This window comes from Psammomys obesus, unplaced genomic scaffold (genome assembly GCF_907164565.1).
Source record: "Psammomys obesus unplaced genomic scaffold, mPsaObe1.curated_primary_1811, whole genome shotgun sequence".
In the NCBI taxonomy this organism is placed as follows: Eukaryota; Metazoa; Chordata; class Mammalia; order Rodentia; family Muridae; genus Psammomys; species Psammomys obesus.
The window spans coordinates 6453883-6476967 of NW_026591450.1; the positions used below are offsets into that span (position 1 = coordinate 6453883).

At 37.3% G+C, this 23085-nt stretch overlaps 1 protein-coding gene across 2 annotated transcripts in view; it reads left to right on the plus strand.

The window, feature by feature from the left end:
• Positions 1–22840, plus strand: part of Yes1 (YES proto-oncogene 1, Src family tyrosine kinase) — a 74137-nt gene extending 51297 nt beyond the window's left edge. For both annotated transcript variants that reach the window (XM_055610120.1, XM_055610119.1), the window contains exons 7-12: positions 852–1007; positions 1195–1374; positions 4553–4629; positions 6072–6225; positions 9987–10118; positions 20221–22840. In XM_055610120.1, coding sequence (XP_055466095.1) covers positions 852–1007; positions 1195–1374; positions 4553–4629; positions 6072–6225; positions 9987–10118; positions 20221–20429 — 908 coding nt within the window. In that variant the 3' untranslated portion in view covers positions 20430–22840. The remainder of the gene's footprint in view (positions 1–851; positions 1008–1194; positions 1375–4552; positions 4630–6071; positions 6226–9986; positions 10119–20220) is intronic.
• The last annotated feature ends 245 nt before the right edge of the window (positions 22841–23085 follow it).

Genomic DNA, 23085 nt, shown 5'->3' on the forward strand with positions numbered 1-23085 from the left:
AGAATGGGAGGAAATGTGTCTCATTTACAGTGAGGTTTTATATAAGCAGGATACACAAACTAAGCCTTTCTCAATCTGGACTGGCTGCTTTAGGTCTCCTTTATTTAAAATTCAATCCCTTACATCAACTTCTACCTTGATTCTCAGAGTTTTACAAATTAGTGGTTGTTGGAAATAACAACTAATGATGTATACCTCTGGGGGAATGCGTGAATCCTGGTGGTAAAAACTGAGCTTTAAGTTGGGGTGCAGGCCTATAATTCCAGTACTTAGAAGGCTAGGGCAGGAAGACTCTGAATTCAGCTCTCAGATACCCAAAAGCAGAGTGGAATTTTGGACACAAAAAAATCTGTGTTTGAATCCTCTCATTTACTAGCTGGGGCCTTAGGGAAATTTCCTAGGTTTTCCAAGCTCAATTTATATGAAAGAGTTAATATAGTGCTAATTGATACAATAACATAAGCAATACATATTCAATAAATATTAACAAAATGTATTTCTAAAATATTTCATTTGTATAGACTTCATCTTATAAAAAGCTTCCTATTTTCTATGTGTGTTTAGAGTAAAACTGATAGATTGTGATTCTAATTTAATGACTTCAGCTTAAAAAGAAAACAAAAACAAATAACAGGGCAGGTGTGAAGCATATACCTTTAATCCTAGAAGTGGTGAATCTCTTGAGTTCAAAGCCAACTTGGTATACATAGTGAGTTCCAGGCCAGCCAAGGCTACATAGTGAGATCTGGTCTCAAAAACCAAATAAATAATCATGATTACATACACTAGCATTCTGTTTGTCTTAACTTTGAAAGTAATTAATTTATAGTGTACCCTCTTCGTTTATCTAGAGCATGCTGATGGTTTATGCCACAAGTTAACAACTGTGTGTCCAACTGTGAAACCGCAGACTCAAGGTCTAGCAAAAGATGCTTGGGAAATCCCTCGAGAATCTTTACGACTAGAGGTTAAACTAGGTCAAGGATGCTTTGGCGAAGTGTGGATGGGTAAGAAGCCTAGCATTGTTATTACTTCATTTTGTTACTGTGGAACCATAAATTAACATAGCAAAAAAATGATAAAATGGGTATAATATATATTTTATTATGTAGGATAACTTTTATTGTTGATTGAATTTTGATCTAAGTTTCCTTGAAATACAGATTGAAAGAGTAAAATAAATTGTTTTCTTAGGAACATGGAATGGAACCACAAAAGTAGCGATCAAAACACTAAAGCCAGGTACAATGATGCCGGAAGCATTCCTTCAAGAAGCTCAGATAATGAAAAAATTAAGACACGATAAACTTGTTCCACTATATGCGGTTGTTTCTGAAGAGCCAATTTATATTGTCACTGAGTTTATGTCAAAAGGTATGTGCATATGAATTGTCTTACAAGGTTGTGTTACAATGAAACTTCATGGTCTGTTCTTTCTTAGATTTAATATCATACAATATATTTTGGTTATGTCATTCTTTCTCAGGTCCTTACTATACCCACCTACCACACAACAAGCTCTATATTCTTTCTTTTTAAAAGTGGAGAGAAACAGTGTGAAAAAAACAATTAAAAACAAAAACATGGAGTTTATTTTGTGTTGTATAGCTATTCATGAGTATTCAGCCTTTTCTGGGGTGTGTTTGATAATACTCAGTGTCTCTCCATTGGGGAAAAAATTTTTTTTTCTTTTTCCAGCATCTGTCAGTTGCAAATAGGTTCTTGGTTAGGAGTTGGACATGCGCTTCCCCTTCTCTATGCCAGGGTTTTGTTTGGTGTGAACTGTGCAAGTATTGTGCATGCTATCACAATCTTTGTGAGTTCATATGTGTATCAGACCTGCTGTGTCTGGAAAATGCTGTTCTCATAGAGTCATCCACCACCTCTGGCTCTTGCATGGATCCCTGAGCCATGAGCAAAGGGGTGTGATGTGTTTAGGTCGTAATCCCACTTAGAGCTCAGTGTTCCAAAAATTTAACTCTTAGTGTTGTCCAATTGTGATTCTCTATGTTAATTACCATCTCCTGCAAGTAGTCTTTGTGATGAGGGCTCAGTGATGCACTTCTCTATGGGTGTCACGGTGTGTTGTTAGGACTCCTTTTATTATCCATTAACAGAATAATTGTAGATTTTCCCCAGGGCCCATGATCTACCTTTCAGAGGTTCTTGGCCTCCTTAACAGTTTCAGATATGGGTTCCATCTTGTGATGTGGTCCTCCTAAGTCCAGCCAGGGGTGGTTGGTTACTCCCGTCACAGGCAGGCCCTGATTGCACCAGTAGGTGTACCTGGCAGGCGGATTACTAGTGTAGCTTACAAGAGTCATAGCTCACTGAGCTTGATAATCACTTTTTTCATTTAAAATTACATTTATTTCTATATTTTACGTGTGTGTATGGGTGCACGCACGCTATGACACGTGTGGCGATGAAAGGGCAGTTTGGAGGAGTCCATTTTCTTCTTCTCCCATTTGGGTTTGGGGATTTAAACTCAGGTCACCAGTCTGGGTAGCAGGCATCTTTACTCCCTGAGCTCTCCTGCCTCTATTTTTATACATACAGATTTTTTTATTGCATAGTACTTTCTAACAAGATTTTGCTGTAGACTTTTGAAAGAGGAAGTGTGGTATTTTTATGGACTAGTGGTTATTCTCAGTCGTCCCACAGGATCGTGAAGGAAAATTAGGCCGACTGAGTCTTTTCAAAGTAGATTTGTCTAAAGGAAATGTATTGCTAGGACAGTAGAAAAGTAGACAAATTGAATTAAAGTGGTAGGCCTGTATTTGTAGCACTGAGGCAAAGACATTAAAGGGAATTATTTTTACCTTATTTTATATAAACACAATTCTTATACAAAGAACCTCAGAAACTGTTCCCCTGCTGTCATTTGAAATTTCTTCTCCTCGCCAACCCAGGCACAGGTGGGCTCTTATATAACAGCTAGTTAGAGCCAGGGGCAAAGCCAGGCAAGGTTGATACTATTTCTAGACCATCGATGCTTTAGCAGCTTTAGGAGCCAGTAAGTGATGAAATGATGTTGATTAGACTGAATCTATCCAGTTTGAATTGGCTCTTTTTTTGCTTTTTTGAAATGAGACTAGTTAAGTTACTGTTAAGTCAACTTCTCTAGTCATCCACCTTACTGATGATGTTGTTCCCTCTAGTGGTGATAGGGGCATCTACACACTACAAATTTGCTTCAGGAAAAAAAATCCTCTAAAAGGACTAAAAACAATAGCCTATTAATTGATAGCCAAAATATACCTAAAGTTCCAAAGTATATGTCTTCTTCGGAAGGTGTTTGGGCTGCAGACAACTGCCACCCTTGGTATTTGAATGAGTGCAGTAAGTAAAATAGAAGAGGAAGGGAGAAAAGGACAAGAAAGAAATTTGAATCAAAATAGTAGTAGTATAAGAAAGCAAATGGAGGTAAGGCTAATGTACCATCCATATAGCTTGATGTATTGATTTTTTAAAAATTGGTAGAAAATGCTAAAATTCTTTATTGTTACATAATTTAGCTAATTATTTCAGGTTAGAGATTTAGAATATAAGACAACAAAAGCATTTTCTGGTTTTAAAATGCTGTAATTCTTCATTTTAATATTCAGTTGCTTAGCAGGAGACTCATAATCCATTAAAGCGTATTACCTTGTGTGCTTTATCATAAACCCATCGTTGTAGGCACACTTTCTTGTTGCTCCTAATTTCTGTGTTGTATTTTCCCTGCTGTTGTGCTGACAGTCACCCCAGGGTCTTGTATGCACTAAGAACACAGGCTGCCGCTGAGCCATGGTAGCCCAGCCCTGCCCATGAGCTCGGTTCATGTTATTCTTGTCCGTCGGAACGTCTTTCCCTATCTTGACCAGTTCTACCAATTATATACTTCTTTAATCCAGGGTGGAATCCATGGTCAAGCCCAATATTCAATTGTCATCTCTCTTTTGAGTCTTTTAATCAGAAACTTTCAGCCTTTCTTATGAAAATGAGTGTTTCTATTGTTTTGTTTTTATAAAAATCTGTCTTGATTTGGGTTCATACGATGTTCTATGCTTTTGACTCACAGTAGAGAGAAAACAGCCAGACCTTTGCTGAGTCGTCATACTGTGGTTTTCCATTGTGCCATCTCCTGACACCAAGTGCTGTCTATCAGGCCAGCATGAGCTGCCTGTATGGAATTGTCCAGAATAGTCCCAGTTGACTGAACACTAGATTCAAACCAACTTTAAAATACATAGTTCTAATAGTTCTAACACTGTTTTTCATCACAGATTCTTGATCAAAGTCGGGGGAGGGAGATAGCTAATCTGGTGATGTTTTCTCTCAGGGAAGGGAAATGGTACATTTTTTTTTTTCTTTTAAAACCCATTATGAAGAGAAGTTTAAAATTTTCAATTTGAGAGTCCTCTGGAATCTTTGAAAGTTTCAATAGTGACCAAAAAAATAAATTTTTTAAAAAAGTTAAAAAGTTTTCTTTTGTCATTGGTGGTTTAATATTGAAGAGTATTTACTTCCATTTTAATGTAATATTTGAATATCTTTCTTTCTCTTACAGGGAGCTTGTTAGATTTCCTTAAAGAAGGAGATGGAAAATATTTGAAGCTTCCACAGTTGGTCGATATGGCTGCTCAGGTTGTTGCATGTATATATGTATCAATTTGAATTGAAAGCATATGTTTAGAATGTAAGATAATCTTAGCATAATATTAAAATTGATGTAATGAAATACTGGAAGATAGTTCAGTGTGAGCTCCTTAGTAACAAAGCCAGAATTCCTCCATATATTAAAATGTGAAAGTGTGTGCTGAAATATTTTTATTATAATCTAAAACAAGAATTCAGATAACAAACAGGTAAAAATTAGTCTTTTGTGGGCTGGAGAGATAGCTCAGTGGTTAAGAGCACCGTCTGCTCTTCCAGAGGTCCTGAGTTCAAGTCCCAAATAACATTGTGGCTCACAACCATCTATACCGGGATCTGATGCCCTCTTCTGCCATATAGGTGTACATGCAGATAAAGCATTCAAATACATAAAATAAACAAATAAACAAAGTATTTTTTTAAAAAAAAATTAGGTTGTTTTGCACTTCTGAATTTTGGCTGCAAAGTTTCTGTTAAGATAGAGGGCAAAACCGGATGTGGTGGCCCAGGACTTTAATCCCAGCACTCTGGGAGGCAGAGGCAGGTGAATCTCTGTGAGTTCGAGGCTAGCCTGGTCTACAAAGCGAGTCCAGGACAGCCAAGACTACACAGAGAAATCCTGTCTCTAAAACAATACAACAAAATGGGGAAGAAAAAAAAAAAGAAGAGGGCAAGTCACCATTTATTGGCTTCATTTGATGAGCTTGCATCTGCCTTGTTACCTATCAGTAAGAATCCACATGTCCACAGCATCTGATAATGTAGACAAACTTTAGAAGATACAGGCGTACACTAGACCCTGTGTTCAAGGCTCTTGGCACTTTCTTTTGGAAAAACGGCAGACTTTTTTTTTTTTTTTCTCATTTCTTTTTTTTTTTTTTTAAAGCTTAGGTAAATGGCTGGCTTTGTGAGCCACATATAAACTCTGTTGCATCTCATTAGTTTTCATAGCCCTTTTAAAAAAATAGCAAAAGGTTTTTTGTTTAACTTCTAAAGGCAAATGAAAACAGGGTGTGGCCATGTCTGACCAACAAGCTATAATTTATTGGTACTTCTGTTCCTTACATTATGTCTGATATGACCTGTGTGGATTTTTGTCTAGAGACTCCATTGTCTTGTGATATACTTCTTCTAACAATTGACAACAAGAAAATAGGACATTGTGCTGGTCACGGTGACTGGTTATAATTTGGCTATGAAATATTGATCTTCAAAATATATGTTGATTTTTTTTCCTTGCAGTGTTAGGGATATAAAAATTTAGCTTTTTTTTTTTTTAATTGCTGTTTCGCTGATGTCTTCTAGACTGTATTTGTTACTGTCATTTTTTTTTTGAGATACCCAATTTTTCAACAGCTCCTTTAATTTAACCAGAAATGTCTTCTTCCCTTTGTATCATATATTTTACCTCTTGTTTTGTTTCTTCTGTTAAGATTGCTGATGGTATGGCATATATTGAAAGAATGAACTATATTCATCGAGATCTCCGAGCTGCTAATATTCTTGTAGGAGAAAATCTTGTATGCAAAATAGCAGATTTTGGCTTAGCAAGATTAATTGAAGACAATGAATACACAGCAAGACAAGGTAAATTAACATACGTAGGTGCATATAATCTAATGCCCTATGCTTGTCTTAGTTAACACTGTTTTGAATATGCCAGGCTTTATAGAATACAAATAGTTCTAGTAGGTAGCCAGGTCCCTGCCTGCCCCTCCCAATGGGCTGTCAGTACACACATAGTTACCAGAGTAGGGTGTGGATACAAAAGTCCTTTATTGTGAGGCTGCCTTTTTGCCCAGCATGTAACGTGCATGTTCATGTGGACCTGGCACAAAACCATCTGTAGGTCAAGTGCCTCTCGGTGGGCAGTTTCTATGTAGCAAAGCTCCATTTATGAGCTCTGTTGGAAGTCAATAGGGTTTTGGGGGGAAGTGGCCAGGGTGATAGCTTATTGGGTGTAAAAAAAAAAAAAACCACTTAAGTTACAAAGCCTGATGCCCTATTTTGGACCCCTAGAACCCTTGTGAAAATTTTCTATGGTATGTATCTGTAATGCCAACATTACTGTAGGGGACCATGGAAAGTGAAGGCAGGAGACTCGCTCAGAGGCTGGCAGGCCAGTTAACCTGGAGTAGATAATATAGCAGCAGAAAGGAGAGACCCTGTCTGGACAAGGTAGAAGAAAGAACCAACTCCCTAAAATTGTCCTGTCTTCTATACCCATTCTCTGGCAAGGGTATAATAGGTGGCCTACACTCAAACACACCATGTGTGCACACAATTTTTTTTTACGATTAAAACAAAATAAAAATTTAAAAGCCTGGTTATTTTCTTTAGGGTGGCAGCAGTACATTTTATTTATTCTTTGTGCGTGCATGTGTATGAGTACACACACACAGAAAGCACACAAAGGTCAGCAGACAACCTTGGGCATTACTCTCTCATCTTGTTTGAAATTAGATTTCTTGTTTCCCAATAGCAGGGCCAGGCTTAGCTGTCTGCAAACTTGACTTCTAGTTTCCACGTCCTATCTCACTGTGAAAGAACCGGGTTTCAAACACAAGTTACAGCTTTACCTGTGTTCTGGGAATCTAAACTCAAATCCTCAGGGTCAACAAGCACTTGACCAGAGTTATTATTGCCCCTGTCCCAGACAAGTGTTTCCTTATTCTTTTAAAACAAACTTGTTGAGTTATTATTTAAGCTTTTGTCTTGGATTGGAGGTGGTTCCCAATCAGGCATTATTTCTTCCTACTCCAAGGAGACATCAGTAGTCTCTAGAAGCATTTTTGATTGTTCTAATTTAGGGACTACTGTCAGTATCTGGTAGATAGAGGACAAATACACTGTTAAACGTGCTATAACCTAAAGGCTAATAATCAAACACAGAAAATAATTACTATATCTAGAATAGTCATTGCCAATGTAGAAAAACAATGATTTTTGGTTTTGGTTTGGTTTGGTTTGGCTTTTGAGACAGGGCTTTTCTCTATAGCTCTGGCCATCCTGGAACTTACTCTGTAGACCAGGCTGGCCTTGAACTCAGATACTTGACTGCCTTGGGCGCTGGGATTAAAAGCACGAACCACTACCACCCGCTTAGGTCCACTTTTTAAAAAGGATTTATTTTTATTTTATTGTGTGGGTATTTTTGCTTGCATATTGTGTCTGTGTACCACATGCATGTGGTACCTGTGGAGGCCAGAATCGGGTGTCAGATCCCCTGGAACTGGACTGACAAATTAGCTGCCAGGTGGGTGCTAGGGATCAAGCCTGGGTCCTCCGGAAAAGCATCCATTGCTCTTAATTGCTGAGTCATCTCATTATCTTCCCCACTTCTTTTCTGTCTCTACTCCTACATATACTTACCTCCAACTAGTCATATGTTACTGTAACTTACTTAGAAAATCCTAACCAGGTTAGTCTTAGTTTAAGGCTAAATTTAGCTGGCACTTTTTTCTTTTTTCTTTTTATTTTTTCGAGACAGGGTTTCTCTGGTTAGCCCTGGCTGTCTTGGACAGTTTATAGACCAGGCTGGCCTTGAACTTACAGGGATCCTACTGCCTCTGCCTACCAGAGTGCTGAGATTATAGGCGTGTGCTACCGCACCCCACTTAGCTATAACTCTTAATGAAACCTCTTGCTATTGTGAAAAGTGGAAATTGAACTATTTATAGTATGTGTATATATAATTTCTTCAAGTACATACAGCACCTATAATTTTTGTTTTGTTTTGTTTTTTGAGACAATGTTTCTCTGTGTAGCTCTGGCTGTTCTGGTTCTTGCTTTGTAGACGAGGGTGGCCTCAGACTCACAGAGGTCCTCCTGCCCTGCCTCCTGATTGCTGGGATTAAAGGCACACACTACCATGCCTGGTCTATCACCTATAATATTACTAGCATAAATACACACATTTTATGAGAGCTATGTTGTTTTTGTTCCCATGATAATTATTATAATGCATAAGCATTAAAATCATATAATAAATATTTGTTTAACACTGTTTTAAAAATAATAAAGGGCTGGTGAGATGGTTCAGCTGGCAAGTCTATTTAAGCCTGGTGACCCAAGTTTGATCCTTGGAACCCATGTAAATATAGAAAAGTAGAGCCAACTTTGCAGAATTATCCTCTGACCTTCATCAAGTTTCAAAGCACATAAGCGCATACCCAAACACACAAAAAAAATAAACCTCTGCAAAGACACTACAAAATACAAGAAAGATAATGAGCAAAAGCCAGTAGCAATTAGACCCAACAGAATATGCCTTCAGCCATAATTGGCTATAGCCAGTGAATGTCAACTGAATCCAAAGTTGTAGATTTTACAATGGTGAAGTGTCTTGTATCTCTAAACCTAGCACTTGGTAGAAGAGACAGAAGAATCAGTTGATGGTCATTCTCATAGAAATAGTGTATTAGAACCCAGCTGACCTTTTCTCAAAAAGCCAGATAGAGGGAGAGACTCATGCATGAAGTTTAATCTTTGTTCTTTCATATACTACACAGGCATACAAACACACTGGTAGACAAACGAAAAACAATAACAGATTTAGCTTGACTTAGCGAATTTTTAAAATCCCAGTTTTCAGGAGGCTGAAACAAGATTGTGAGAATTTAAGACCAGCCTAAGATATATATATAAATTCCATGTGCCCCAAAGTTGCAGATTTTATAATCTTGCTTTTTTTTTAGATGTATAAACAAGACATTTTTATTTTGAAAATAACATTCTAATATTTTCTGTACACATAAATATTGTAAAATGCGTCATGTTAATATGCTTTTTGTATTAATCAGACAGAACATTTAAGTAGTAACAGGTATAATTCCAGTCAGACGTGTTCTATGGAAATTGCTTTATTCCTTTTAGACATTCTTTGGAATCACATAGCATTTTGCTGTTCAATTAGAGTGAAAACAGGTGCCTCAAAGATGCAATTATTGACTGTTCATTTGGGCCTTCATCATATTTTGTCTGAGTCTTTTTCATTTTCATTTGTCTTGTAACTCCTAGTACTGTCATATTTATAGATGAAAGGGTGTTTTATATTAAAATAATCTTGCTTTTAATCATTGCTTTTAATCTTTAATGTTATAATCAATTAAAACTTCTGCTGTTTTATTAGATCATGTTCTGTTCCCACCAGCAACATTTTAAATCACTAAATATGAGGGGGAAAAAACAGATTTAATGTAAATTTTAAGTTAAATGTAGTTTTCCATTTTCTGTGTTTGAAGACCTAAGCATACAGAATAGGGATATTGATGAAGACTAGACCAGTGTACCTTAAATTTATACAAATATTCTTCTAAAACACTTAAGATTACCAATATTATTTTTAGGTGCAAAATTTCCAATCAAGTGGACAGCTCCTGAGGCTGCACTATATGGTCGATTTACAATAAAGTCAGATGTGTGGTCATTTGGAATTTTACAGACAGAGCTGGTAACAAAGGGGAGAGTGCCATATCCAGGTAAGCTTGTGTTTCTTTAGCTTTTTGGGTGTCTCAATATAAGCTTTAATGAGGGGTACACTCAGCAAGAAGGGGGTGATGATGACTACCTTTCTCTTCTGGTGAGTGCACCATGAATGCTAATGAGTTGGGGTTAAACTTTCTGATTAGGCACCAGCTCAACTTACCTGTGTTAGATGTCATAAGTAAATCTCTCAGCAATAGGGCCTTACGATCAGGTTGTAAAGAACAACCAGTAGCTTTGGCAGTGGGGTTTCCATGGGACCCCTTTGGGAACATCAACAAGATGTAACCCATTTTTGGCACTGGTGGTTTTACTTGGTGGTATTCAATGTCTAGTTTGGACATTGTCTCCCCTGGTATTTGGTGACTATTTGGATTCTTTTCATATATGAAGATCTCAGTTCCACATGTACAGGCACTTGATTTTGACAAAGAAGCCAGAAATACACACTAGAAATAAAACGGCATCTTCAACAAATGGTGCTGGTCACATTGGATGGCTTCATGTAAAAGAATCCAAATAGATCCATAAGTATCACCCTGCACAAAACTCCAAATGAGTCAAGGACCTCAACAGAAGAAAAGAGTCCCTGAATCTGATAGAATAAAGAGTGAGGGAAAGGCTTGAACTCAATGGTACAGGAAAAGACTTTCTGAACAGGGCCCAGGTAGGCACTAAGAACAACAGTTAATACATGGATCTTCAGAGAAGCTTCTGTACAAGGACACAATAGCCATTTTAATATATATGTCAGTGGTTCTTCTAGTACACTGATCTCTCATGGCTTGAGCACTTTCCATATGTGTTCCTGTCGTTTTTCATACCTTCAAACTTAACAGTACCTAGAACTGCATTCCTGTCATTACCACAGTTTCATGTACCCCTTACCTGACTCCTGCATTGCACTTCGCAGCCTTCTATACCCAAGCTTTAGCTTGACACTACCAAGATCTTTAATGCATTGGTGCCGACTTTGCCAAACCATTGTCTTCCTCACAAAACGCCTCTGTTCCTTAAACTGCAGAGTCAGCAGTATTACTCCCCTGAGTTTATTCTGTCTTTTGTCTTTCTTTTACTTTATCACTAATTAACAAAAATCATAAGGCTGGATAAAGAAAGCCTAGTTCTGCTCTTTCTATACCAGCAAATATAGGCGGAGGTGAAAAAAAGAGTTATATTAAATACTTTTACTTTGAAGTTTTAGTCATGGTCTACTTTTCATTTTGGCCGAAATAGAGAATCTAATATCTACTGTCTCGCTACAAACAACTACAGAAGTAGACAGATACATAATACAGTTGTTTTTCATATTTCACAAAGACCAAGGAAGGCTTCAATCTTTTTTAATGAGACCTATATTTATAGCATGTTTCTCCCCAACATTTTCTAAGTGTGCATACTGAAATCCAAATGAAGACATTGGGCTTTTTGTTGTTGTTATTTTTTGGTTTTGTGTAAATGAACAAGGGAAAAAAATGTGGAAATGCTCCCAGAAAGACAGGAGCTTCAATAAAAGAAATGCTGCATAAAAATTTCTATAGGCCCATTACAGTAGGTCCTCTTAACCTTTACCTATACAAGAAAAGGCTGTGAAAGGGAGACCTAACAGAAAACAGAAACTAGAAGTCTAAAAGCTGAGCTAAGCTAACAGTATAGGGTGCTAGAGAGTTTTCTGCCCAGCCAAAATGAAAAGATGTTAGGGAACATTTTAGTCTTTTTGTTGAGACCCTAAAAGGCAATGTGTCAACTCTAGTGATGGAACCTGGGAGAATGAAGCCAATAAATGAGGTGGACTAAAGTCTCACTAAATGGCCAAGTTTATTCAGCACCTCAGACAGTTTGTACTCTGAGGGCTAATAAAGGTCACATGAGTAAAGTCTCATGAGTTCAAGCTGTATAAAATTTTCATAGAGGTAAAAAGAGGATAGTTTAAACATCTAATTGAATAATAACAGCAAACAGTAATGAGTTATCCGAAGTAAAGTCAGTCCCGTGCCACACCTGGGAGGAACACAAAAACACATAACAAGAATAATTTCACGGTTTTCAGGAAACTGAAGTCACAAGATTTGTTTTCTTAAGTGTTCTCACAAGCACTCAGAATTCACCTCACATTCCTGGACTGTGCTCCAACAACAATGCTCTAGTAGAAAAGGTAAAATTAAACAAAACTTCAAGTAAGGTCTTGCCAAATTAAGACCCAGGTAATTTTACAGTAAATTTACTGTTAAAATAAAATCTAATGTCTTGTAGAAAAAGAAATAATCCATCTTGTGTGATTCAGACTGTCAACATTGTAAGGAATGGTATCAGCTCAGGACCCCCAAGACCAAGTTCTCAGCACAAAGGAGATAATTTGCCCCAGTGGTAAATTGTATAATGGGGTGGCAGGGACAACATGGTGGACCCAGGCCAAGGTATACCTCCTGAGGGATTACATGTTACACAACAGATGTGGTATAAAGATTTATTGTGGGAAAGGGGTAGGGGCTGAGAAAAGATAGAGTAGTGGGTCGTGAGGGCAGAGACAGGGCAGGGAGGGAGAGAGATAGGATGCTCATGACAGAGAGACAGCATAGGGACAGGAGAACAGAGAGATGGTGAGAGCTTCTTTCTGGCACATACCTGGTGGCTGGGGATGATGACATAAGATGTCGCTAGGTGCCAGGCATGGTGGCTCACGCCTTTAATCCCAGCACTCGACAGATGTCTGTGAGTTCAAGGTCAGCCTGCTCTACAAAATGAGTCCAGGATAGCCAGGGCTATTATACAAAGAAGCCTTGTCTCAGAAAACAAAACAAAAACAAAAACAAAAAAACCAAAAAGAAGGTGTTGCTAGGACCCTGCAGGCAGGCTAGTAGAGTCATCTGTGAGTTAATATTCCTCCCCCTCATTTAATTAAAAGCTGAGGAACTAGGGAGGGTGGTAAGGCAGGAGTGAGGACATTGTGCTCTTAGAGCTTCTCATACAAGACAAGCCGAAGTATATAAATGAAGGTTTGCAGGAAGCTGCCATGTGGGCGAGGGGTAGAGGGAGCGGAGAGCACCAGAATGTCTAGATGACCAAACGAATGGGGCTGGAAAGTTCAGGGTAGAGGGCACGGGATGCTAGCCACACCTGCAGTAGGTAGGGACTGAGGGATTTTGAGAGAACCTGGAGCTGCATGTCTCTAGGTTTGAAGCACAACGTGACAGCCATTTGTTGATGATAAATGAATAATGGACAGCATATTCATCTATGACTGCTTCCTGCTGACATTGGGTCATCAATATTGGGGGGCGAGGGGAACCAAAAAGTTGGAATATTGGTCATGTCGGGAAGGCCAGGCTGTCCTACTTGCTGTCTAGGATCGGTGAGATCGACTGCAGCTGGGGAAGTGTGTGCTGGAGGCAGCTCTTGAGGAAACACCGGAACTTAGCAGGGTGCTGGAACATATATATACATGTTAGGGGTAGAATATACATTTGAGACCTAGGACCAGGGAAGGGGGGAGGAATCCCACCCTCTGAAATAGAAAATAGTGGGGAAACTTTGGCTGTTGATTGATAGTACTTATCTAAAGTCCATTTGACCTATGAGAGGAGGATCTGAGTCTCCTCAATCTTACAAGAATTTTTTTAAGTTTACAAAAGGAGATAAACCTCAGACATGTTAACATTACCATTGTGCGTGATCTGTACTGAAATCTGCTCTGTAGAAAGACAGTAGACATCTTTGTGTGGTAGCATAGCAAGGGCTTGGGAAACCATCTTGGGTTAAAAGCATGAACACTCTTCAAGGTGAGCTCAGGGAAGGCAGAAACCTCAGAATCTTTCTGACAGGTGTCCTAAAGCAAGCTCTGGGAGGACATGGGACCTCCCATGAAGCAGAAGGGCAAAAACACTTGATCTTGATTTTAAGTATGACCACACATCATGAAAGAGGAACTGCTTTCCTCAAACCAGAAGACTGGATGTATATAAATTTAGTACAGTGAGAAGCAACTTTAAGTCTATGTTTAAAAGATAAACCAAAGGAAATTTAAAATCTTGAGCTTGGAACTATGGTAGTGGATTGTGTAGTGGGATATTTTACCAGAGTTAGACTAAAAAATCAGAGCTCCACTGATTAATGATGTCAAAGCTCTGAACAGTCTTAACACGACAGGAGCATAGCAACAGGAATAAATCTCAACTATTTTTCTCTCTTTTTTTTTTCTATGAATAACTTTCTTAGACCCTAAAATATGTTCTTGGGTTCTCATAGCTTAATCTTCTGCAAGGCCTAAGGAGGCCTTACGTAAGTTTTACCTTTCTTTCCATCCAGTTATTTACCATGAGACACAGGTGAGATTGCTGGGAGCAGTCACTATTCCTTTAAGAAGTTACGACTGAGACCTGTTTATCTCTTATCATGAAGCCTATGAGCAAGGCTAACCTGTTTGCCATTCTTAACAGGAAACCTAGTACATAGTCACTTTAACTAGCTAATGAATTAACTAATGGAGGTGGGTTACCTTGGGGTAAGAGCTAATTGTCTGTTTTCTGAGTCTGGTGACTATTTAGACCTAACGGTAGCAGCTTTAGGAGAGTGAGGCTTAAGGCCTGTTTTCTACACATGAAGAGGACTGAGAAGACATCTGAAGCCTTGGTTTCTGCAGTTAAACTGATAAATCTTTGACTAGCCTCATCTTCAAACCCATCAGAGCTGTGAGAAGGACGAGTTGTAACCCAAATGGTCTACTATCAATCAGAGTTGCAGAGACTAGTCCACAGTCCCCTACCTAAACAGTTGTCCCAGGTTCCTGGGGTCTCCATGGCAACATAGGCAGAGGCAGTATGGCCATCAGGCACAGAAGATGAGAGGATTTTTCTGTGGAGGAAGATCAAGGGAGAGACTGGCCTCACCTTCTTTTTAGCAATGTGAGACAATAACTTCCTGGGTGTCCAGTTTGTCCACAGTTCAGGCTGAGCCCTAGCAGTGGGTCAGGCATTGAGGCAGTCTGCCCAGTGGTTAGCATGCCTTATGGTGAAGTCCTAATCAGTGTCCAGATGAAGTCCTAATCAGTGTGCCCATATCTTCTTAGAGATCTTGGGGAAACACAGTTAGGATTTGGGAGTCTCTGTTTGTCATAATAAGTTTAAACATCTTAAATGCCATATTCAGCAGGTCTCTGACAGGCTTGCAGGCCAGCATGTTTGAGGTAAACAATCTTTGTAATTTTACTTATCTGTTCTAAATTATACCTTGCAAACTTAAAACAGAATGTTATGATCTGTAATTATGCCATATTCTGCAAATAGTGTTTTCATTACTTTCTCATTTAACTTTGAAAACATGTACAGGAAGCTAAATAAATCTTAATCTTGTAGTTAATCACATTGGTTCTTATCATGACTACAAATGTATTTCTGGGCACATTAAAAGATTTGATCATTTATAAGGTGACTGACTATTAATTTACATTTCTCAGGTTAGATTGCAGCTTTTCTAGTATCAAAATAAAGCTTTTTAATCCATAAACATAATCAATAAGAGACTGGGAACTTTTTTACCTTTTTATGATGTGCCATTAAAGAGCATAACAGTTTGCTGTACAGTTTAGTTTATAAAGTCTATAGCTGTATTATAGATTAATAACATTAGCAAAAACAAGGCTAAACATATTTTAAGGCAGTGATTTTTAATCTTTTTGAGAGTGAAGATAGAGCATAATCAAGTTCTAACACTGTAAACAATTGAATGTCTCTAAAATTAATATATTCTAACTTAAAATTATCTTTGGAATCATGTCACATGGTGTAACATCTAAGAAAAAACTTTATTTTGGTTTGTCTTGTTTGTTTGTATGTTTTCTTTTGTTTTCAAGATAGAGTTCTCTGTGTAGCCTTGCCTATCCTGGACACACTTTGTGTACCAAGCTAGCGTCAAACTCACAGAGATCTGCCTGCCTCTGTGTCCTGAGTACTGGGATTAAAGGCATGCTCCAGATCAGAGGACAACCTGTAGGAGTTGGCTCTCTCTGCTATGTAGATTCTGGAGCGCCAATTCAAGTCAGTAGGTTTGGTAGCAAGATAGGTTTACCCATTAAGCTAGTTTGCCCAAATTATGTCTTCAAGTGCTAGGGGAGGAAATTGTTGTTTTAAAACAACCAATATTATCTTACCACATTTATAAAAATAAATTACCACATTTATAAAAATAAATTCAGTGGGGCTGTAGATAGGACTCGGTGATAAAGAGCACTTAATGCTCTTCAGAGGACCTGGACTGCACTCCCAGCACTCACATGGTGACTCACAACTGCCCGTAACTCCAGTGCCAGGGGATCCAACATCTGTTCCGGACTCTGTGCACACTGCATGCATATGGTACACAGACATGTGAGCAGGCAAAAATGCCCATAGGCATAAAATAAATATTTAAAAAATAAGAAGTAAAATAAAATCTGTGACAGTAACAGAAAGGTCATGAGGCATAAAACCGTAGTAAGTAAATGGTTTAGAGATTATATAAGTACTCAAAGCATAAGCCCCAGAGAAGCATACTGCAATTCCAGGAGAGCATGGCTCAGCAGTTGAAGACTAGGTAGACTGTAGAGTACCCAGTTAGCATGCACTGAGCCATAGGTTTGATCCCTAGCACAAAAAAAACAAAAAGTAATAATGAACAGTGCTTGCTTAATCAAAATAAAAAGAGGACAAAAGAATAGGACAAGAAGTAGGTAATTGGGAAGATAAGCCTGGTGTGGTGGCCAGTGCCTTTAATCCGAACACTCAGCAGAGGCAGGTAGATCTCTTGAGTTTGAGGCCATCCTGGTCTATAGAGTGAGTTTTCAGACAGCCAGGGCTACACAGAGAAACTGTGTCTTAAAAAAAGGAAAGGATGGTAGTTAAACCTATGCCCATAATTACACTTGTCTGTAAGTTGCATTAAACATTCCAATTAAAGGACAAAAAAAAACAGATTTTAAATATGTGTATAAATGCTATACCATTATAATACCCCTAACATGCCTTATACTCTTTCTGAGGCAGTAGCTCTCCCTGGATCTAGGGCTCATGAGTGTTTGTTTGTTTGTTTGTTTGTTTGTTTGTTTGTTTTCTTGGCTAGGCTAGAACCTAGCAAACCCCAGAAATCCTTCTGTCTTCGCCTCAGCTTCTACCCCTGCCTTGGGAGCTGGGATTACAGGCATGCATTGACCACCTAGTTTCTTACATGGATACTGGAATGCCAACTATGGTCTCCATGACTGTGTAGTGCTTTTAACCATTAGGCTATCTTTCCAGCCCCCATAGTACAATTTTTTTTTAAAGTATGTATGTATGTGCATTGGTATTTTGCCTGTTTGTATGTCTATGTGAATGTGTCAGATCTTGGAGTTACAGAATGTTGTGAGCTGCCATGTGGGTGCCAGGAATTGACCAGGGTCCTCTAGAAGAGCAGCCAGTGCTCTTCAGCCAGTGCTGAGCCATCTTTCCATTTCCCAGTAGTACTATTTTTAAGAGATATACTTTAAATATAAAGCTGTACAAAAATCATTAAAATTCAGAAGGTGGAAAGACATATGTGAAAAATCCTAACCAAAAGAAAACCTATGCAGCTGTGGACTTCAAGGCAAGAAATATTACTAGAGACAAAAGATCATTAAATAATTAAAAAAGCATCAGTTAAACCAAGGAAGTGTAAAAATTCAAACATGAATATATAACTAAGGCATATCTGCAAATGTATAATACATAAGTAAACATTCAAATAAGAAGCAGAATATAAGCAACTTGTAGATTATATTTTTATTTTGGCAGGTAAGTGTTAGGGATTGAACCTAGGGCCATGAATATGCTAAACCAGCACTCTTCCACCGAACTATGATTCTAGCCCACAGATTGACAGACCTCAAAACAGGAAAAGATAATATATTGTCCATCTTTGATTATTGAAGAGGATTTACTTGTACCACCAACAGTTTCTATTTGCTACTATTATTTTTGCAAAATAACGTCAACAAATTTAAATGATAATGAAATACTTGTCCATTTTAAGTATTGGGTGAAAAAAAAAAAGTATAGGGTGTTAGAGTCTTCATCTTTTAATTGAATAGGTATAAAAGAATTGACTTCCTGCCATGGTTATAAGTTATATCTTACTCAGAATCTTAGAAGTGTTTTTGTAGGAAATGATTATCCTTTTGAAGTCTGAGTGGAGGCCTCTTCTGCCATGTTTTACTTCTAAATCTTTTGGTATAAAAACTTTTCAATAGTTCTGATTATCAGAAATTTCTGAAGGGTCAAATCTTGAATGAAAAAGTTGTCAGGAATAATGACTGGAGTATAGGCTCAGGGGTAAAGCATGTGCTTAGTGTATATAGGCGCGGGGTTCAGAAACTGGAGAGGGAACTTGAGCATGAAGAGAGCACTGCATGGAAGCAGTACTAGGCAAGATACAGCTGCCTGTAACTTCAGCTCCAGGTTTCCGTGTGCCCTTCTGTACTCTCCAAATTCATGTTCTCTGTCCCCTCCCTCTTCCCTTCCCTCCCTCTCGCCACCTCTCAGCCTTCCATCACACACACACACACAGAGTTAAAAATACAACAAATCTTCAAAAAGAAAACACCCTGGATTCTATCTCCAGCATAGCCCCTCCCCAAAGAAGAAGTAATTGATAATTAAAGTTGTTTTTATAGTTTCAGGCTTATTAGATTAGTTAATATTAGTCTGTTAAGAAGCATAAAAGCTCATAGGCATATATGATCAATAACAAAAGATCTTCAATTACAGTAAGTCCGTATTCAATGCTGAATATTTGGTCTTTTTTTACATTCATCTAACAACAGGTTTTATTTCTGTAGCTGGAAAGTATATTGGATTTCATTATAGAGGTATACTGCTTCGAAAATCTCAAAATACGTTCTTTTCAGTAGTAGGTCCCAAAGTAATAGTCATGCATTCTCCTTCAGTATTTTTGAGGTTTTAAGTATTTTCAGGAAACCCTTATTCCTCAAATGTCATAACTAAAAATAGAAGTAATTGTATACTATTTAATTGTTTTAAAGGAATCACATTCAGTGAACAGTCTTACTCTAGTGGTCAGGGTAGGTGTACAGGAGATAAGGGTTGGCCTGTTTTGGCTGGCAGGGAAGGTGATATGGGAAGAGTCATGCATGGATTTGCTGGCTTGACAAGTATATTAGTTGCTGTACATGCTGCTGAAGCAAAATATCTGACTAAAGAAGGGACTATGCCCTCACAGTAGAGAATCATAACTGTAGAAACTTCAGACATGGATCTCATTGTATCTAGTCAAGAAGCAGAGAGAGCTGAACGCTAGTGTTCAGCTCTTTTTTATTCAGTCCAAGATCCAGCTTACAGAACGGTGCTGCCCACAGTTTTGGGTCTTCCCTCCTTAAATAATCTAGCCTAGATAATTCTTCGTAGGTATGCCTAGAGGCTATTTTGGTCTAGATAATCCTTCACAACCATGCCCAGAAGTTTTCTTCTAGGTGATTCTACCATCACTGTGAGACATTGTCTAAGAGAAATTTAGGAAGAGTCCACTTGCTAGCTTGGAACAGTGAACAGTAAGTCCTCAATCATGGGAGGGATCTTACAAAGGAATAAAAGAAATGAACTATGTAATAGGACAAAGAAATCCAAATAGGCGATAATAGATAAAGAAACTCAGGGTAGTGATTTGAAATAGTTATGTACACACACACACACACACACACACACACACACACACAAATAGAACTAGAATTCTCTCCTAGTTTAGTTGTGATTCCTCATTAGCTCAAATTGTGGTTATTAAATGATAATAGAAAATACCAATACCTTAAATATACCCTAAATTTTTAGTCAGATTTAGTTGGCATTTGAAGATATGTGTTACAAGTAAAAGTTTAGGTGGAATGAAAACTTCATAAAAAATATTAAAATTCAGATTATCATTCGTATCTCAGCTTTTCTTCATAAAACTTGATATTTACATTTTATTCTGTTCTCTTTTGAAAATGTCTTCACTAGATGAACTTATATGTCATCAGTTAGTGGCTAGAATATTTACTCTGCTTGCTCTTCATGGCTAGGACCATTGTTTTTAATGTTTGAATCTTAACATTAGGTATGGTAAACCGTGAAGTTCTGGAACAAGTGGAGCGAGGATACAGGATGCCTTGCCCTCAGGGCTGTCCAGAATCCCTCCATGACTTGATGAATCTTTGCTGGAAGAAGGATCCTGATGAGAGACCAACATTTGAATATATTCAGTCCTTCTTGGAAGACTACTTCACTGCTACAGAGCCACAGTACCAACCAGGAGAAAATTTATAATCCAAGCAGCCTGTGTGCACAGATCTGCTGAAACATAAAGACCTTGTGTCAGTTCCTCCTGCACAGGAATAAGAAGATGACACTATTCGCTCTGCATGTAAACTGGTAAACTGGAATTACAGATATGGTTGCACAAAACCACTTTTTCCCCAAGTGTTAAACTCTAAAGTACCAATGATGCATCCTACAACTCACTTCAGGGTCCAAAGCAAGTAGAACTGAGATATTGTGACTGTGTGGGTGGTACCATGGTAAGAAAGAGCAACAAGACTACTGTTTACTTAGTCGCTTCCTTTTCTTCCCCAAACTCAGAATTGCTAAGAGAAAACTATTTATTGTTATGGACAAAACTTGGGCCATTATACCACAGTAACATCTAAAATCAAAGAACTTCCTGGGACCAAATAACTCCATTCCAGCTTTTAAATTTTCTTCCTTTTTTTAGAAAAAAAAAAAAAAATTTTTTTTGAGTTTGTTTTTTCCATTTAACAGTTGGCATGCAGTCTTAACAGAGGCCTCCTTTGTGTGAAAAGGGGCCAAGTCTTCCAAAAGCCAAAAATGAATTATGAATTATAAATGTCATCAAAAACTTGATTAATGTGAGACCACAGTTATGGAATTTGCAAGCATAATACACTATGTTCACACTTTATTCATAGAACTGGAAAGTAGAAAAAAACAAAATTTTCACTTCAGTTATTTCTTGAACTGTTCATCTTAAAATAATGAAGGTAACCAGAAAGTGGATTAATCTTTTACAAGCTTGTATTGATTTAAATATATATATATATATATATATATATATATATATATATATATATACAACTGAAATTAAACTATCTAGTCCAAGGGAGATTTTTTTTTAATACTTGCATTAAATACTTGCATTAAATACATAGCATTTAAGCAGTCAATTAAAAAAGCACAGATGGAGCACTGTGAGGCGTTGCTAGTATGTGTTTATGGTGATGCCTCCACAGACAGAAAACATCACTAGATCAGGGACTTGGATGCACTTTGCTTGTCTTGAGTATAAAACAGAAGAGAGAAAATGTATTTAAAGAAGTATGAGAAAAGAGAATGTGAAAGTTTTACAGGTATTGGGATGGGAGGAATGTTTAATGTTGGTGTTGTGGAGTGACAACATGGCTTTGCTGGCACTCAGAGTTCCTTATTAGCTGTTTTCTTAGACTTTAAAAGTTATAAAGAATATACTAATATTTCATACACTAAATAAGTTTTACTTCCTCAAAATAGTGACGATAAGGCTTTACACTAATTTCAGTGGCCCAGCTTTTATACAAAACTTTTTTAGAACACCAATTTTCAAATCTATGTTTGAAACTTGTAACTTCAAACTTGTAATTTCAAATATGCTTGATGGTTATCATATTTTCGTTTTATAATTAATTTGAGGAAGAATACTTATTCTGAGTACCATAATTTAAAGGGGCAAGATTTTGCCTATTTAAAGTGCAGAAGTTAAACATCCAAAATGAGAGTTTTTCTAACTCAGCAATTATGAGATGTTAATATGAACTGAGTAGTGTTAATGGTTTAAGTCTAGCAAGGGAAAACAGTCTGCTAAATAAAATAAAAGTTTCTAATATTTATGTTTTAAATGCTGTGCTTTATAATTACACTTTAAGGTATATCAAGTTCTTTTATTTTTAGCATATGATTATGAACTACCATCATTTTAATCACTAAATTTAAAGATCTGTGCCATGGTAAATATGTTCAAATTTAAATCTTTTTAAATGTGACAAGTGAGCTTAATGCAAGTTGGCAAAAGTTCTGGTACTAAAAGTTGTATTTGTTTTTCTTTTTATTTAACCTATTTAGTACCAAATCCTCTGCCAAGAGGGTCTCCTGAGAAGAGTGGGTCCGTATTTGCCCTGATATCTGCAGTCTGTGACATGAGTGTTTTAAAGGGCTTCATGTAAATTATGGTATTGTAGTTTATCTAATCATTTTTTAAAGGTAATAAGATTATGTTTATGTACTAATGCTGATCAGAAAAATAAGACAGGAAAAGTTGATGGCATTCTTTAGATCTCTAAAATCTAATGTTTTTTATATTTTAACTGAACAGAGCAGTTCCTTATAACATTTGTATAGTAAGGGTACAGCATTAACTTAATGTGTATTCAGTTTAAATTGTTATGTATTTTTAAATTGTCAAGAAAAAGAAACAGTTTTGTACATTTAAACATTTTTTTCTCAGCGACTTTCATCTTCATTGTCTTAATATGAAACTTTAACCCTTACCAAAAAAGGAAGTTGGCAAAAACAGCCTTCTAGCACAAACACTTTTTTAAATAAATAATGGTAGCCAAAAACAATATTTTTATAAAATATTGTAATATTGTTTTGTGGATAATTAAAATAAAAATTCTTTGTTGAATGCATCTATGTATCTTTTCAGTTGCTCTTCATATTTCATTAACTTTGTAAATACTGATATATTCTGAATTTATTCTTCCATTGGGGTAAAATGTTCATTTAGAACTTGTAAATCCTTTTTTTTTTAAAGATTTATTTATTGATTATGTATACAATGTTGTGTTTTGCATGTATACCTGCACGCCAGAAGAAGTCACCAGATCTCTTTATAGATGGTTGTGAGCCACCATGTGGTTGCTGGGAATTGAAC